Raw genomic sequence first — 17,714 nt, forward strand, 5'->3', positions numbered from 1 at the left:
CTCTCGCCCGAAACGTTGGCTGGAGATGGGCACCAGCACCCCTCCCGACCCCACTGAGGGAAAAAGGGTGCAAGAAAATGGATGGATGGATGGATGGATGGAACTGGAAGCCACAGTAACAGAGAGACGCAGGGAGAGTCCGATTGTTCCCAAACAGAGTCATCATTCAAGGCAGTCGCCTCTACGGTTCAATGGACTGAAATCAATAATTGCCTACGGATTCATCCAACACTGGGCTGCACTCAAGTACAGTGGAAACAAACCGGCCCTTTCAGATGAGGCTGAGCACACTGAGCACTCATTTAATTTAGAAAGCAGAGTCGGACTGTGTCCTGTTGGGATATTCAAAACAGTGGAAGGCTAAATAAGCTAAATATGTTCTGAAATCTCTTTAGTGTTCAGCCGATACACTACGACCAATTTGTGCCCAGATTAACTGGAGTGTGACATGAATGCTGAGGCTGCAAAGAGGAGGCTAAAGATGCTCATTTTATTATTTTTTCCTCCTTCTTATTAAACAAATAGCTGTACAAAAATCCCAAAACAAGCTCATAGCAACAATAGAAAAATAAACATTAAAAAACTGAGAAGAAGAGACCCTTCCCTTGGCTATGACCTCACTTCCTTTGACATCACTCGCTCGGCGGGGGGATGGGCAGAGAGCAGCTAGCTAGTAAAGCTGATTTTTTTTTTATTTTATTTTTATTTTTATCTCTTCCAGCTTTACATAAATACCTAAACAAACTATTCCTCTGTTTCATTCAGACACAACGGAGCTTATATCCATAAACAAACAAACGTTGATCCCGTCCGAAGCGGCTGAAACGTTGACTAAACCAAGCGGTTTCCAGTGGAGCAGGAGCTCAGTAGCACTCAGCTCCCCAATTCCCCGGGACAATACAGGAAGAATCGCTTACATACCTCTGAAGTGCATAAGAGCCACCGGCTGGAAAGGCCCGTTGGAATTGGGTGCATCCACAACCATCCTGTCTCCAGATTTATTGCATGTCAACATCTAAAGCCCAACCAGGAAGGAGATCCACTCAGGGCGAGAGGCCAGCCTCCATTTTAGCACAAAAGCAGATCAGAAAATGAAGCGCTGCTGCTGCTGGAGGGAACTGGCTTGTGGGTGACGTCAGAAGCGGAGTCGCGAGCTGATTGGTTGGACTCATACCGCTCTGGAGCAATAGGAAAGCAGACTGCTGTGGGCGAGGGAGTGTGATTGGATGAGAGAATGGACAGGGGGCGGAGTTACGGCGCTTCCATCTTTTTTTTTTGCTCCAGTTTCTTCTTTCCAATCAGTCCGCTTTACAAGGAAGGTTCTGCCACAGATCTTAGATCAGATTGGCTTAAGTCGTTTCCACAGTGTTGCCATTAGCTGGGGTTTCAATATAATCTGATTTAGGAAAAGCAGCTGGATAGATGAGTGCTTAGAGAGGCTGAAAATTCTTTTATTCTCATCCTTTTCTAGTAATTTTTTATGAAAAGGAGGTCGAAATGAGGGTCATACCATCAGAGTGGGGATTTAACTGATTAACAGATTAAACCATAAGAAAAGAAGACTGCAGAAGTAACTATAGGAATTTATAGAGACAGTTCTGACATGAATGTCAATTGTGGCAATGAATTTTGATATGAAATTCATAAATACAAGCTCAAATATGTTACAATAGCAAATGTTGTACCAATAATTATTGCAATAAACAATATCATTGATTTAAGACCATTTTCAAGCAATATATTGATTGTAGTTTGCCCTCTCAAACACCAGCAAACTTTAATGTTGTAAAGAACCCCTACCACTGGAATTAGATATTTTAAGTATTCAACACACCAACCGAATAAAATGGTGACCGCAAAAGTTGGGATAAAACGCCAGACTGAGTTGGTCGCTCGACAATAATTGAATACCGGTACATTTTTTTATATCATCTGCTGAGTATTTGTCACCAAAACGTTGTAAGCATAATCACAATACTTTGATATTTTTGAATCCTGCACCTAAAATCTAACCAAAGTATAAAAAAAACTAAAATTACTGCTATAACCAATAAAAACTAAACAATATTTAACTAATAGTAACTAATACAAACCAGCAAACACTCTAAAAACTACCGGTAACTGAATTTGACAAACAAATAAATCACAACGAAATAAAACGAAACTATAATGAAAAACCCAAAACTCTTATAACCCTAAACCAGTGGTTCTTAACCTGGGTTCGACCGAACCCCAGGGGTTCGGTGAGTCGGTCTCAGGGGTTCGGCGGAGCCTCTGCTGACCGCGGAGGTAAAGACACACTTGTGTAAAGTCGTGATGACGCTCCGCTTTGCCATCACTTGCTGCAGAGGATCACGTTACATTGTTTAGCCAATCAGAGGATCACGTTACATTGCTTAGCCAATCAGAGGATCACGTTACATTGCTTAGCCAATCAGAGCWGCGGAGGAGCCCTGATTGAAGGAGCTCCACTCTCAGCAKGGATTTRAACTTGTGTCTTTATTTACTTCAGCAAAGCTCACAGTTTTTACCAAATTCTGTAGCTTTCGGTGAACTTCTAAATCTGCTCCTTAGTCGCATCTTTTCAGGGTTGATACTGCCTCTAGTGGCGAGGGGGTGGTAACACAATTAATTTAATTACATTACTAAATCAGAATACCGCAAAGTCTTTATTACTTATTATTAATTGTTCATTCTCTTTAGAATATAGAGCTAATTAAATGATCTAAACACCTTAAAGTGGTTCCAGTTTCTCTCGATGGCCAACCTGTTGAAACTGTGGCAAATTTTAAATACCTTGGGTCGTTCCTGGACAGTCAGCTCAACTTTGCTGAAAACACTGACTATATTTTGAAGAACTGATCTCAGAGACTCTACCTTTTAAGAAGACTTAGTGATCTTGGGGTGACCCAACCCTATTTCTTGAATTTGGGGGAAAAAATCGTGTTTTATTTATCACTAGAGAAGGGTTCACTGAATGCGCATATGAAACTGGTGGGTTCGGTACCTCAAAAAAGGTTAAGAACCACTGACCTAGAAAGAACCAGCATCAAAGACAATGCTGTCAGCAAATGTACATACACTTTTGATCTTGAAGACATTACTAAATTAATATCTAGCATATTCTTTCCTGATTGTGGCATTTAACAAATAGAAATACTTTTGGTAATTTTAGCTGACCTAAAGCAAGAGAAGTTTGATCAGATTTAACTTCAGCGTGTGTCAGGTGTATGTAAACATCTGGTTTCAACTGTAAGGTGACTATTCTCTCCAGTCTAGACAGTTTAAAAAATATAGTTTCATTTATAACTAAATGAGACCACAATCAGCCCCCTTCAGTCATTTCATGACTCAGAAACTTTGAAGGATTTTGTTATTGTAAGTGATGATTACGAGTTGAGCGAAATTAGCTCATAAACAGGAAATGAAACCGAGTCAAGAGAGAAAATGGAAGATGCAGAGAATCAGAACAGCAGCTTTATGCAGTCTTATCACCTTTATCTAATCTCAGAAATTAAAAATCACTAGACACATGTGTCAATTAGTGCTTAGTAATGTTTCCATTTGTGTAATACTTGAGGATACTGAATGATTTATCTGCTGTTATTTGAAACATAATGAAGTGGCTGTCTGTTTTATCATGTGATACATCAGAGGACATACTGATACACAGCGAAACCACACTGACACCACAAGACAAGCCAAGGCCTTTAAGGACAGCGGGACTCTAAAACCATTTCCACATTTAAAAGCCAAGAAATTACGGTCTATTTAAAAACGGACACTCAGTTTAAGTGGCTGCTCCGTTTGCTTTGTTAAATACTAACCAGAATACAGAGCTGCATTTGCCTCCTTACTGATTTCTGCTGTTTTTGCCACACTTAAGTGTTTTAAATCATCAGACTTAAATATAAGAGAAAGATCACATGGCTATTCAGCCAACCAGGTCCAATGTGAAAAAGTAAATGCTCCCTAAATCTAAAAACAGTTTGTGCCACTCAAGGTAACAACTGCCATCATGCTGCAAAAATACAAAATCCTACCAAGTATTTTTGGTCTAGTTTCTTGAAATAAGACAAAACCAACTTACAAGTAACTTTTCAGCAAGATATAGGAGCTTATTTTAAGTAAGTTTCTTAATAATGACAAAAACTCAAACATGCTGGAGCTCCACCTGGGTTGCTAGGTAACAGGCTGAGCTCGGCTGGGGGGTTGCTAGGTAACCAAGCAGTGCCCGGGACTGTGACTCAACGTGTTATAAGTGGAATAATCTGCCAGGGGAACCAGTATTTCCTCATTATAGACTTAAAAAAATGTTTTCCTATATGTTGCTACAAAGTTACGTGTAAGTTAGTTTTGTCTCATTGCAAGTATACAGAGATATTTGCACTAGAAACTAGAATACTTGGTAAAATTTGTGTTTTTGCATTGCAAGACTGTGTAATAACTTGCAATGACTGAAGGAGCTTTGGCTCACACTTCTATGCAGAATTGTGTAAATTCAGCCACAATGGAGCATTTCTGAGCATGACAGATCAGTTTAAGGTCATTAGAACCATTAAAAGGTTTGCATGCTGGTTTGTTAGGATCATTGACCATGTTTCCATCAATGTTTTTTATGCACATTTTGAAATAGCAATAGAAATAGTTGATAGAAACAGCAAAATTCAAAAGAACTTCATCAATTCCATGATAAAATTATTTATACTGTCGGTTGAGGTGGTTTATAGCTTTTCTGAAAAAGAGCTAATGCTTAAAGGGGGAAGTAGAAAAACATTTTCCGGTAGAGAGCAGAATTTGTGTCTCCATTAAACAAGTTGACCAGATTCTGAATCAGACACCATTATACTACTACCACTAGGATTCAGATGCTCTTTCTGAACTTTTGTGTTGCTTTTATGTCACATATAATGGGAGCCACACATTCCAAACAAACAAAAAAAAACACAGATTATTTTTTATTTTGAATGTTTCCTCTATTTGTGGATAATGGTTCTCCAAAAGTTTTAGAAAAAGTATTATAATCTTTTCCACACTATTTGTCAAGTACTTTGTTTCTTATCAGTTCTTTAATTTCTCTGGATCGTAACATTGTCTATTTTTAAAATAATATTTTTTTACATTCTTTATCAACCCTCCTTCTCACGGCACACTGCCATGAATTTCTGACATGTTTTCCTGCTTTAGCACAGCAGATTGAGATTAACCATCAATTGAAACCAGGTGGTGAAGCAGAGAAACATCCAAAACATGCAGGGCATTGTGAGGAGCTGGGTTTAAAAAACAATGGTTCATGTTGTCAAACTGGTTCTACTTAAATCATTTTCTTTATCCTGTAGGTCTGACGGCAACCAAGCCTGGGTGTAGCAAGTAAACTGAACCAAAAATGTGGTTAATCAGTTAATTCATGATATAACAATGGGAGAATTAAGCTTTCATCTACGGCTTTGAATGAAACCATTATTAGATGGGTGTATTTCCTATTTACTCTTGTTATCATTGATGATCTGAGACATTTAGGTGAGTCACCAACAGAGTTGGGTAGTAAATATTTACATTTGCATGAGTAACTTTAAAAAAATACTTTCAGGAGTAAAGAATCCTGATAAGAATAGCATAACTGTTTATAAACATTTACATACAATCAGAAGAATTGGTTTTAAAAGCATCAAAGCATAGAACAGTAAAAACAGCTAATAAAAAACATCTTTCAGCAATACCTTTAGCTCACCGAGAGTCACTTTCTCCAATGCGTACTAATTTTAATTTTAGGAGTTGTAATTTTATTACAAAGTATCAATACTTTTACTTGATTGAAATTTCTGGATTCTCTACCCAATGTGAGTAACTTCACTGAATGAAGAACAAGTTTGGTTTTACCCAAAATTTACCAGTTTTTATTAAAGTTTCATAAGTCTTATATTGAAAAACGTTACTTTTTTTTTATGAATTATTTCCATTTTGGTCTTTAGAATACCAGATTTTCCACACAGCCTTATATTTTGGTCCATCTGATGATGTAACTTTATATATTAAATGATGTTTTGATCAATTACTCAGTACTTTAGTGGCTTAATACTTGTTTACTCTTGAGTAATTTCTTGGATGGCTATTTTTTACTTTTACTTCAGTGCTACTCTTTCTTGAGTACAATATTTGGGTTCTCAATCGAACTCTGGTCACAAAGGAAAAACTGAAGAAATTTGCAAGCAAACGTGTTTTATGCTAAAATGGATTCAAACATCAGAATAAGGAATCAGCACATAACTTATAGGAATGGATAAGAGTAGTTTTAAGGGACCTCGGTTCACACTCTTGGTATTCTCTCACTAAGCAACCTAAGCCTCTCTTTGGGTGCCATCACATTCCACCGCCATGACAATGTGATGGCACATCATCATGGCCATCACATGACAATGTGCCATTTACATCTTACTATAGCGGTACAGGCTGATTAAAGGAGTGCACAGCAAAAAAAAAAGAAAAAATGGATTCTTGCTTTTTTTAGTGTTTGATCTGTAACAAATAATTAGCATACCAACCAAAAGTGACCTTTTATGCTTCCTTGAACGGGTTAGGATAGGCCTATACAAAACATGTTCATTACGTTTTTTGCACAAAATCATTCTAAATATTGATAATTTAGTCTGCTCAGTTCTGTACAGGTCATACGGCGGTAAAACTATTTGGCCAAACGTGCTGGAGCTTCTCTTGGTTGCTAGGTAATGGGCTGGGTTCCGCTGTGGTTGCTAGGTAACGGGCTGGGTTCCGCTGTGGTTGCTAGGTAATGGGCTGGGTTCTGCTGTGGTTGCTAGGTGACGGGCTGAGCAATGCCTGCCAACTGTGACTTAAGTATCAGAATCAAAATCAGAATATACTTCATTAATCCCCAAGGGGAAATTGAATATTTGTTGACATGGTACTTCATCTGAATTGTTAAATATTAGCAAATATAATTAACAATAAATTCTATATAATTCCTAAAAAAACCACACATCATTGTGGTATAGGTGTTTTCACAGCAAAGAAAAGGATCAAGACTCTCCACCAACATGTTAGAAAGGGAGCCTCTTGGTTACACTAAAATAAAAAGTTAAATTAAGAAAAATAAAAGTAAAAAGGTGAGCAAAAGTAACAACAACAGACTCCATACACGTTGAAAGGGCTCATTTTCCAGACACCAAAAAATATTAAGTTATTTCCAAAAAAACACAGCTGGACGGATTTTTTAAGATGTTTTTCTTAGATTTTTTTAGAACCAGTTGAGACTGAAGTGGAAGTATAAAAAACCTGGACATGTTAATTTTGCATGAAAGGTCTACCTTTAATAATGACAACTTTTCTAAACTACCAAAGTTTGACACAGTTGTGGCAAACAGTGATTTGCAAAAGTAATCCCATTTCTTTTTTTTCACATTTTGTCATATTGCAGCTTTTATTGTAATTTTATATTTCAGGGAAGGGTTATTTTAAAGACCAACAGAAAGCAGTACGTAATGGTGAAGTGGAAGGAAATGATTCATATTCTTCACATTTCTCTATAAAAGTTAATCTAAAACCTGTGGCATATACACTGTGGTGATTTTCAGTTCTACTTTTCTCCAAAACATTTAGCTAAAAACCAAAAAGTTCAACAGGTTTATTGCCTTGGAACTACGTCAACAAATATCCCTGAAAACATAAGAGATGATAAATGAGTGAGAATTATAAACAAAGAGGTTCAATAAGTGCAATTTATTTCAAAATGTCATAACATTAGAAAGAAAAAGGTAACTGGTTTTAAAAAGTAGAAGAGGTCAGAATCAGACTCAGTTTCACCCAGCAGGTGGCAGTACAGGTAAACCATGACAGCCAGAGGTTCTTGGAAACCAACCCCATCGCTGAATGATTTACTGACACCTGGCAGAGCGCACTGTTTAATCCTGTTCATCAAATTTGCATGGCTGCTCTGCTGACAGGATTCGGTTCACGGGCCTCCAGCAAACTGGAACTAACAGAACGACTCGTTTCTCCTCCAGTTCTACTGACAGACGTGATATTAATAGAAATGTGATGCAGAATATCTTGTACAAAATAAAACTCTCATTTCTCTACATGGATGAGCTAAATAGTTATTGCATCACAACTAAATCATATTTCTGGATATACGAGTGGCTAAGAAAACAAACATGTTGCAATAAAAGACTCAAGAAATTTCTGCTCTTTAGTCTCTATATGTTTGTGTAAAAACTGTCAGGCAAGATAAGCGTCTGGTAGGCAGATGGACTAGTGGTTTGTTTTGATTTGTAGTGTGGTGCATATTTAAAGTAACTGGTGAAGACTCATCAATAATTAAGAGTAGCTTTTCAGACATGGGAGCTTGTTTTAAGTCAATAATTTCTTAATGTTAATTAAAAAGTATCGGTTTCACTGGCAGATTATTTCACTAACTTGTTGAGTCACAATCCATGAGTTCTATGCTGTTACCTAGCAACCCCAGCTAACCCAGCCTGTTACTTAGCAACCTAAGCAGAGTTCCAGCCCGTTTCCTAGCAACCCAAGTGGAGTTCCAGCACGTTTGTTCAGCTGGGGGGGGTTTTCCACTGTGTTGGAAGAGACATTTGTTTTGTTGTTGACTTACTATTCAGAAACCACACAGCAAAAATACAAAATATTACCAAGTATTCTTAGCATAAATATGTTAATATACTTGAAATAAAATAAAACTAACTGACAAGTTACTTTTCAACAAGATATAGCAGGTGGTTTTAAATAAATAATCCCTTATTATGAATGAAAATGTATTTGTTCCACTGGCAGATTATTTTACTTATATCAAGACATTTTCCCATGTTATAAGTGAAATAATCTGCCAGTAGAACTATTGCTTTTTTAAATCAATGTTCAAGAATAATTGGCTTAAAACAAGACGGAAAACACATCATACTGCCCCTTTGAGTACTTGTGTATTTTAACTATTTGCAGGAATTAACAAATAATTGTATTTCTGTATTTTTACTTTTGTTTTAATTTTGCTGTAAAGTACCTTTTGGACACCTACTGGATGTTGTAACGGACTAAATAAATGTTTTGGAGAACCTGGAGACTGTAGACCGGTCTTCACTCACCGCCTCAAATAGATAAAACCTCCAGATTTTAAAAGATGAAAAGACAGCAAACATGTTTAAATGTTAAATTTAGTCGCAGTAATGTTAGCCACTTAGCCAAAGTGGAAGGGCTGTATTGAGTATCACGATGCTTCCTTAGGCCCTACAAGCCGTTTGTCCTGAACACCTGTATGGGGGACGCAGCTCATCCAGGTATCTGAATAGAGCACTGCTGTGTATCAGTTACAGGAAAATACTTAGGCCAGATCCCGTTTGTAATGCCGAGTGTAAACAAAGAAGTCATAAAAGATTGATGCAAATCTTCAAACCTCAGCCTCGCCGTCTCTTCTTCGTTTCACCATTAGCAGAACATGTAACGATTAAGTCAATCGGTGTGGTCAGCTGACAGAAAACTCACATTGCAATCATTATAATGTACATTATATGTACATAAACTCATGGATGGCCCAGATTTCTCACCATCTCTGGGTTTCTGGTTGATTGATCGAGTCGGTCTTTCATAGAGGGAGTAACTTTCAGGTAAGGCGGGATATGCAGCTGATTGCACATCAGCTGCATTAGAGAGCAGGCGGATGGGCGGCCGCATAGCTATCAATAATGTAGCAAGCAAGGATCTCGAGGTTTGAAAGGTGGGAATGAAGATCCACCAATTTATGAATTCTGAAAGGGGACCTATTATTATGTAATAAAATTCACTTTTTGTATATTTTTTCTACTTCCATTTGGGTCTCAGCTGCTTCTAAAAACATCCCAAAATATTAAAAGTGATCGAAACAAAACATGTTCGCTTATTTTTTTTTGCACAAAATTATTCTTAGATAATTAGATTTGAGTGTTTTACTCCTTTCAGAATGAGATGTTTTAGAGCGTCTTGTCACTTTAAATCTTAATAAGCTGCTACTGGCCACAACTTGAACTCAACTTTTACACGCTCACGTGAAAATGGCTGCAAACAGATGCGACCAGAGACCTTTGAAAAGCAGAAGTGGAGCCTCCTACACAACCAACAAGAATGCAGCAAGTCAACAACAAAGCATTTGTCTTTTCCAGCAGCCATTGTACAACGCATACAGTGGAAAAACCAGCTGGCCAAACATGCAGGAGCTCCGCCATTTCAAAAAACTCTAGAATTTAACGTCACAAATCAGCAAGTACTGCCCCATTATCTGGCAACCAGCTTTGCTGGTAACCCAAGCTGAGCTCAATGTGCTGTACAATGGCTGCTGGAAAAGACATGTGTTTTGCTGTTGACTTACCATCCAGAAACCACCTGCTGCATTCTTGTTGGTTGCGCAGGAGGCTCCACTTCTGCTTTTCAAAGACGTGCAGTTGTTAACTGCGCCTCTGTTTGCAGCTGTTTTCACGTGCGAGTGTAAATGTTGAGTTGGGGGGCGTGGCCAGCAGCAGGTTCTTTGAATTTAAAATGACAAGATGCCCAAGAACATTTTATTCTGACTAAAATTTCATTATCTGAGAATGATTTGGTGGAAAAACTGTGATGAACAAGTTTCGTGTAGACCATAGATGTATCCTAGCCTGTTAAAGGAAGCATAAGAGCATCTTCAATATGACTCTGAATTTTATCTACATAAATGCAATCTTCAAGTTGTATTCCTCGGCTGTTATTTTTGCAAACTGGTTCAAATAAAACCTTCAAACATTTTAAAACTTCAAACTAGACTCAAAATACCTGCGAGAGCTGGGAGTTTCTGCAGCTCTCTGTTAGCGCTGAGGGGGAATGAGGAGGTGCTGAACCTCTTCTCTCTCTTCACCGCTGACTGGGACCCGGGCTGCTTCACCCTCAACAGCTGAGCTGCAGGGGGCGCCTTCTTACCTGAACCCTGTGGAAGAAGCAGCGGAGTGAGGTCAGGTGGGACGGGTCCGGCTCCACAGGAAGTGGGGCAGCAGCCACTCTAATCAAGTGAAGACAGAAAAGCGGCTGAAGGCTCCGCCGTAAAGAGGTCAGGTTCCTTTCCTTTCCGAATCAGATCGAGTGGCTTTCAGTCAGGAAACACGATCGCAGCGGGCCGGTGTTCTGCTGATGGGACGCGGCAGACAAAATAAATGATCTCAGATTGAGCTGATAAAGCTGTCACTGGAACAATCGGAGCAAATTTAATCTGAATTTACGACCCGAGAAGAACGCAGCTGCAAAAACACAAAATCCTACCAGATACATTTAGTCTAGTTATAATGCAAAAATCTTAGTACACTTGAAATTAGACAAAACTAACTTAAAAATAACTTTTCAGCAAGACATAGGAGCTTAAGTTAATGATTCCTTCATATAGAGGAAAAATTACTAGTACCACTGGCAGATTATTTCATTTATAAAAGTGGAAAAATGTTTTGCTATCAGTGAAATAATCTGGTAATTTTTCCTCATTTATTCCACAAATAGTGATAATTTTAGGCATTGATGTACTGCAAAAACACAAAAAGTATTTTTGTCTAAATATCTTATTACACTTGAAATACAAGTAACATTCCAGCAACATAAAAGTTAATACTTTGTTAATATTGATGAAAAAATACCAGTTGTTAGTGAAATAATCTGCCAGTTTCCCATAATTCAAAATATCTTGTTCCACTGGCAGATTATTCCATTCATAATTTGAACGTTTTCTTCAACATTGAAGAACTGATGACGTGAAACCAGCTCCTACATCTTGATGAAAAGTTATTTGTAAGTTAGTTTTGTCTTATTTCAAATGTACTGAGATATTTGCACTGGAAACCAGACCAGAAACATTTGGTAACATTTTGTGTTTTTCCCAGTGTCTTAATTGGGATGACAAATTTCAAATTCAGGAAAAAATAAAAAGTAACAATAAATTAATAGGAATTAGGGCTGTGTAATAATATCGATTTTGCGATATATATCAAGATTTTCTTTCCTAGAAAAAAAATCGATATTCATCCGCAAGTATCGTAACGTCCAACTGTCACCTTGCTCACTCACTGCTTGCTTCGCCGGGAGAATGATTCGGTCATCAGGCTTAGAGTGATTCATTCAGATGTTAAGTGTTAAAAAGGCATCAAACTATTCAGAGGAGGTACTTGGTGAACTTTATTTACTTTACAAATGCATGTAAGCTACAGTTTGTACTGTTTCAACTAAAAGAAACATGTTTTCTCACCACTTCTTGGATTCTTTTTGTCCAGCTGTCGACTTTAAGTCCGTGTCCAACCAGAGCCAGGTATCGTGTAGTTGGTGCTTTTAATCAGTTTTCAGTTAAATTAATTCAATCCAACTCTATAACAGTCACAAAATGTCACCAAAATCACTCTGTCCCTCTAAAATCTTTCAGAAAATCGCAAAAGTGTATCGAATTGTATCATTTGCTGAATATCGCAATATATATCATATCATGAGCAGAATTTCGTGTATCGTATCGTGAGATTATCGTATCGCTACAGCCCTAATATGAATTTGATTATGTGGTCCAGCTAATTTGCTGACAAAGCACAGTGAAACAATGTTCATTAAAGGATGCACTGGTACTTTTGGCAGTGAGGGTTGGCACCAAGTCCTGCTGGAAGAGGAAATGAGAATCTCCATGAAGCTCCTCCTCAGGGGAAGCATTAACTGCTCTGTTTCTTGTCTTGGTAGACATCTGCTCCAACTTTAGGCTTGATAAAACACTGGAGACCAGCACCAGAAGATGACATGACTCCTCAGATCGGACCTGTACACTTCACTATCTTCAAAAGTTTTTAGTCATCCTTGTTGCTAGCACAGCTTTTCCTTCCACTCAACTTTCCATTAAGATGCATGAGTACATTCCTCTGCAAACAGCCTCCAGGTGAAGAGTCAGTGACTGTCAGCAATAAAAGTCAAAGTCTTCCTCATGTTTGTGTGATAAAGTAACTTATGTTTTTGGGAAACTTTAGTTTTGAATTTCATTTTCAAAATTAAGTCAAGTTTATTTGTTCAGGAATTTTTGAAGTTCAAAGCAAACTTTACATTTTATCAAATGACATAATCAGAATCATCAAGCAAATACACAAATATGTTAATTTGTGTATTTGCTTTTTAATCAATGCTCCAATTACTAATAATCAAATGCAAGTCTAAACAGCTTTGATTTAACAAAAAAGACCCTTAAAATACTTTTGTGAGACTTGAATTGCTTAAATCGATGCACCAAGGTACTGAGAAGCACCTGTATCTGACTGGACAAAACCTTTTAGGCCTAATTTTAAAAAACCATTAAGATTTTTAGAACAAGATGGCCGAATATTTGTGGTGAAGAATATGATGCAGAATGAACACAGGCCTGAGGCTTTTGTCCAGTCGCTACATTCAATCAACAGGCTCTGCAGAAATAACTTTGGACTAAAATAGCTGCTACAATGCCCGGCATTATTCCTGCAGAATAAAAGTACTTTAAAGAAAACAAAGTCACAAGATCATGCCACATGTCACATGAGCAACTTTTCCTGTTTTACACTGAAACAAAAAGCCAATAAAGTCTTGAAACAACAAACGCTCTGATCTGTAGTAACGTAAAAACAGAGCCGAGGTTCGATTTCGCTGCAGCGCACGCACATTTAAAATCCCCAGAATGCACCACAAATCTGGAACAAACGTCCAGAAAACTGCAACACTGCTGAAAAACAGACTTCCTTTAACTCAAGACTGGAAATCCTAATTTTGATTAATATTAAGTGGAACATTGATCAAAATATTTGATTGGTGATTTTGATCAATCAAAAATCATAAGCTGACAGATAATAAACTGTTATGTTTATTGTTTGTTTTATAATTGCTGATGTTTTTATGATGACTTAAAACAAAAGATTAGTTTTGTCAGGATCCCCGTTTATTTTTTACAGCGGTCACATCACTTCATTACTTTACTAAAACAATTTTCAGAAACTAAAAAAACAATATGGAAGACAACATGGCTGAATACATGAAAATGTAGGTTAAACACATAATTAACTCTAATATAATAGTTTACTAAAACGCTATTTTATCTGTAATTTAACATTTTAATCATTAAATATAATAAATTCCAGACAAACAAACAAGAAAAACCTGAAAACTCAAATATACTTAAAATATCTTTGAAAGTACAGGAAGAAACCCCCCAGTGCTCAGCCGCTGTTTAAAAATAAAATAAACTTTAAAAGTTGTACCTCTTGTTCCCCTGCAGGTCCATTTTTGCTTCCAGCTTTTTTCGGTCTTCCAGATTTGGAGGATTCCTTCACACAAAAATAAAAAAAGAATTAGTAACAAAACAATTTAAAACATACAAGCTAAACTAATCCACACTGCTACCTTTTCTTTTTTGCTCCTGTGAGGCATCCTGAGATGAAACCCCCCAGAGTCAGGTGGAAGTGTGGTCTCACTCTGACTAACAGATCCGCCTGGTAAACGCGGATGTTTCCACTGTGATCAGCCTTTTCCCGCTATCCATCCATGCGCCATGTGACGCGGTCCGAGCCTCGGAAAGGTGCCGTCCCGCTCGGCTGGCTCTCCGACACAAGTCACGCTTTGTTGGAGGGAAATCCTGACGACCAACTTGCTGCTGCGGCAGCCGCACTTTGAGGCGCCTCGCAGCCTGAGTCACAGATGCAGGGCGCAAACTGCGCCACCAGAGGGCAGTGTTGTCGGGCGAAAAGACGGTCTCCAGGTCAGAGAGCGTTAACTTACGGCTTTGTAAAACAACAGACAACATATGTAAAGAAACATCAAGTTTTAGAGCGGATTTTACTCACTTTTCAGGAATTATGATACTAATTTTGCATAAATGCCGGCGGATTTTAGATGGCTATAAGTTTTAGACACTGCATGTTAAATTGTTTACGTCCGGGTATCTCGCGCATGCGCACAAGGAGGGTAAAACGACTCCTTTCACAAAGCTGTGCTGCCACCTTTGCGGTTTGTCAGCCACTGACCAATCGGTGGTCACTATTTGCCCGGAAGTTCACGCTTATCTGGAGGAACTGAACGTCCGTCAACATGGCGCTGGGGTCATAGAGATTTTGTGGAAAATTATAGGAAATTCTGGTCAAACGTTTTCAGTGGGGAACATGCGATCCTGACAGCCGGAGCGTTTAGAGGACGGAATACAATTTACTACATTTTCAAAAGAACAAACGGGTTCTGGAGTAACGCAAGGAATGGATCACGGCCAAGTTCGTCTGCATGAGAGTAACTGGTAGTAAACATCCATTTTTTTTTTACATAAAGACACTTATTGATTGTCAAATCAAAGATCAATAACAGTGAAGAACAGTGTAAATTCCAACGCCAACTCTAAGGCAGCATGAACACGTGTGCTGCAGCAACAGCAGTATTTACATTTAAGCACTTTTTATGCTAATGTTTATTTTTAAGTATTTCCTGAAGGCAGATTTTCACAAGCCAGTTTTATTTGAGGCATAACTCACCAGTGGTGGAGAAAGTACTCAAAAATTGTACTTAAGTACAGTTACTTCCCACCACTGTTACTCACCCATGTTGTACGATTCAGCTTTCACACTCGCATCAGATGAGAGTTTTTGCTCCTCATTCTTCCTTCGGCTGCAAAAAACTTTGACTTTAATGTTGTTTACCGTAAATAAACTTACAGACCTGCTGTAGGACTCCTTGGAGAAGTTTTCTCTTCTCCTTTTTTAGTTTTACTGGCGGTTTGCAAAACAATGTTAAGTAGCATTACCGCCACCTGCTGGTTTGGAGTGTAGTTTTACCTTAGTTTTGCCAGAAAAGGTAAAAATCACTCAAGAAATTATTCAGGTAACGCACTGAGTCCCATTACCTTTGCCATCTTATAACTTATATTGGATGTAATTATTAATTGCTTTGAGTTTTTTTTAAATTTTGCTTTTTTTTTTTCATCTAAACTTGCTGAGGTGCTCATGGCGGCCCCCATTTTGAAAAACACTGCTCCAGTTCATTAATATTCATGAAATGCCCCCAGATGGTTGATGATTAAGCACACAACAGTCACTAGTAAATTGTATATTTACTAGAGTAACATCAGGAGTATTTCTTTACTACCCTATATTTGTGGTAACTGTGGTCAGTATTGCTACTCTAACGTCTGGATACTCTACCCACTGTGAGTAACTTCACTGAATGAAGAAAAAGTTTGCTGTAACCACAACATTACCAGATATCTCCACTTGTTTTATGTGGAAAAGAACTGATCTGAAAAAAATTAAATGCCTGATTTTGCTATTCATATGAATTACTTTTAAAATCCACATAACTTCACATTTTGATCCATTTGAATTTTTAAATGTTACTTGAGTAGCATACTTTTTTCATTCTTAATTTCTTGCTACTTTTTATTTTAACTTGAGTAAAAGTAAATTAGTTCTGTTCTTACTTGAGTATAATTTTTGTGTACTCATTCAGTCCTGTTTTCTCTATTGAACGCAGTAAATAAAGTGGTTAAATAATGTTCTCGTTTTTAACTAAGGTGCTGTATTTAATCTCTGACACCACATGGTGGCAGTGTGGCACCGTTTTCTGCTTCTACTTTAGTATTTGAATGAATCTTAGAGCCAGGATAAAGTTTTATTATTTTCTTGTAATAAAACATAAAATAACTAATTAAAATGTATCATACAGTGGTATAATCGGATATATTCATTTTTGGTGTTACCAGGAGGATTAAAAGTGACTCAAAACCAAAGAGTAAGAACTGTTCCTCTTGCTAATGTCCTGGTCTGCGTTGAATCACGTGATTTTCACACGTTTCGTTTTGACAGATTACGGAAGAATGTGCAAACCGAGATGAGCTGTGGCTGCATGAGTGGGCTTTAAAACAGACTGGGTTTGTTTTCTGACGTGTTGATGTTGTATTTATCTGTGTTTTCTGACGCATTGTGTCAACATCGCTTCACAATCAGATCTTCATCATCGGCTCCGTGTTATTACCGTATGATATGGCTGCATTCATTTCCTGTCTCTGCAGCAGCCCAGGCTGAAAATCCAGGGAGGAAAATGCCTCCCTGGATTTAATTAATGGTTTTCTTTAGGCTGTTTGTGAATTTGTGCCTGCATTTTGTCCTCATCAGATAATGATTTAAGAAGCTATGAAGTTTAGATTACCCTCATTTCCAGCTTTAACATTGTAATATTTTGGTGATTATTCCCCCCAAAATAATAACAAAACATACCCTGGACTCTGGTCCGCCTACATACCTCGGTCTTGAATTCATATGTGAATGCCAAGCGGACCGCTCTAATAGCGGGAAACGGACGACAGCGCACGGCATTCTGGGTAAATACAGCCAAAACAAAAGCGTTAGCCTAGAGCTAGTTGGAGAAATCGCTCTTAATGTTTTACCAAAAATAAACAAAAGTCATACAACCGCTAAAATCTGACGCTTCTCCATTTTTGTTTACATTTCATGAAGAAGGAAGTTGCACTCGGTGTCTTTTTCAGTGATTTTGGTGCAGCGCCTCCACTGGCAAGGAGGGGAACAGCTTTTTCAATTAATTTGGATCGTTTGACAGTGCAGTGAGAAACCGAAAGCTGAAAATGTGTTAGGTAGTGACTATTTGCATTTATTCAATTACATTTACCTGAGTAAGTTTTTTGGGAAGAAAAAACAAAAACAAACAAAAAAAAGGAACTACTTTGA

The 17,714-nt window shown here is 37.8% G+C and overlaps 1 protein-coding gene across 4 annotated transcripts in view; it reads right to left on the minus strand.

Moving 5' to 3' along the window:
* ppp2r5ca (protein phosphatase 2, regulatory subunit B', gamma a) overlaps window positions 1-14,851 on the minus strand; it is a 37,920-nt gene extending 23,069 nt beyond the window's left edge. Inside the window, exons 1-3 of one of the 4 annotated variants that reach the window (XM_017302622.1) lie at window positions 14,395-14,851; window positions 14,253-14,318; window positions 10,798-10,948 (exon numbers count right to left, since the gene is read on the minus strand). In XM_017302622.1, the coding sequence (XP_017158111.1) occupies window positions 10,798-10,948; window positions 14,253-14,318; window positions 14,395-14,421 (244 nt within the window). In that variant the 5' untranslated portion in view covers window positions 14,422-14,851. Of the gene's footprint in view, window positions 1-921; window positions 1,136-10,797; window positions 10,949-14,252; window positions 14,319-14,394 lie in introns of those variants that run through there. The other 3 variants (XM_017302623.1, XM_008399908.2, XM_008399909.2) reach the window with 3 other exon arrangements.
* Between the last annotated feature and the right edge of the window lie 2,863 nt (window positions 14,852-17,714).

The sequence above is a fragment of the Poecilia reticulata genome, linkage group LG22, assembly GCF_000633615.1.
Source record: "Poecilia reticulata strain Guanapo linkage group LG22, Guppy_female_1.0+MT, whole genome shotgun sequence".
NCBI lineage: Eukaryota > Metazoa > Chordata > Actinopteri > Cyprinodontiformes > Poeciliidae > Poecilia > Poecilia reticulata.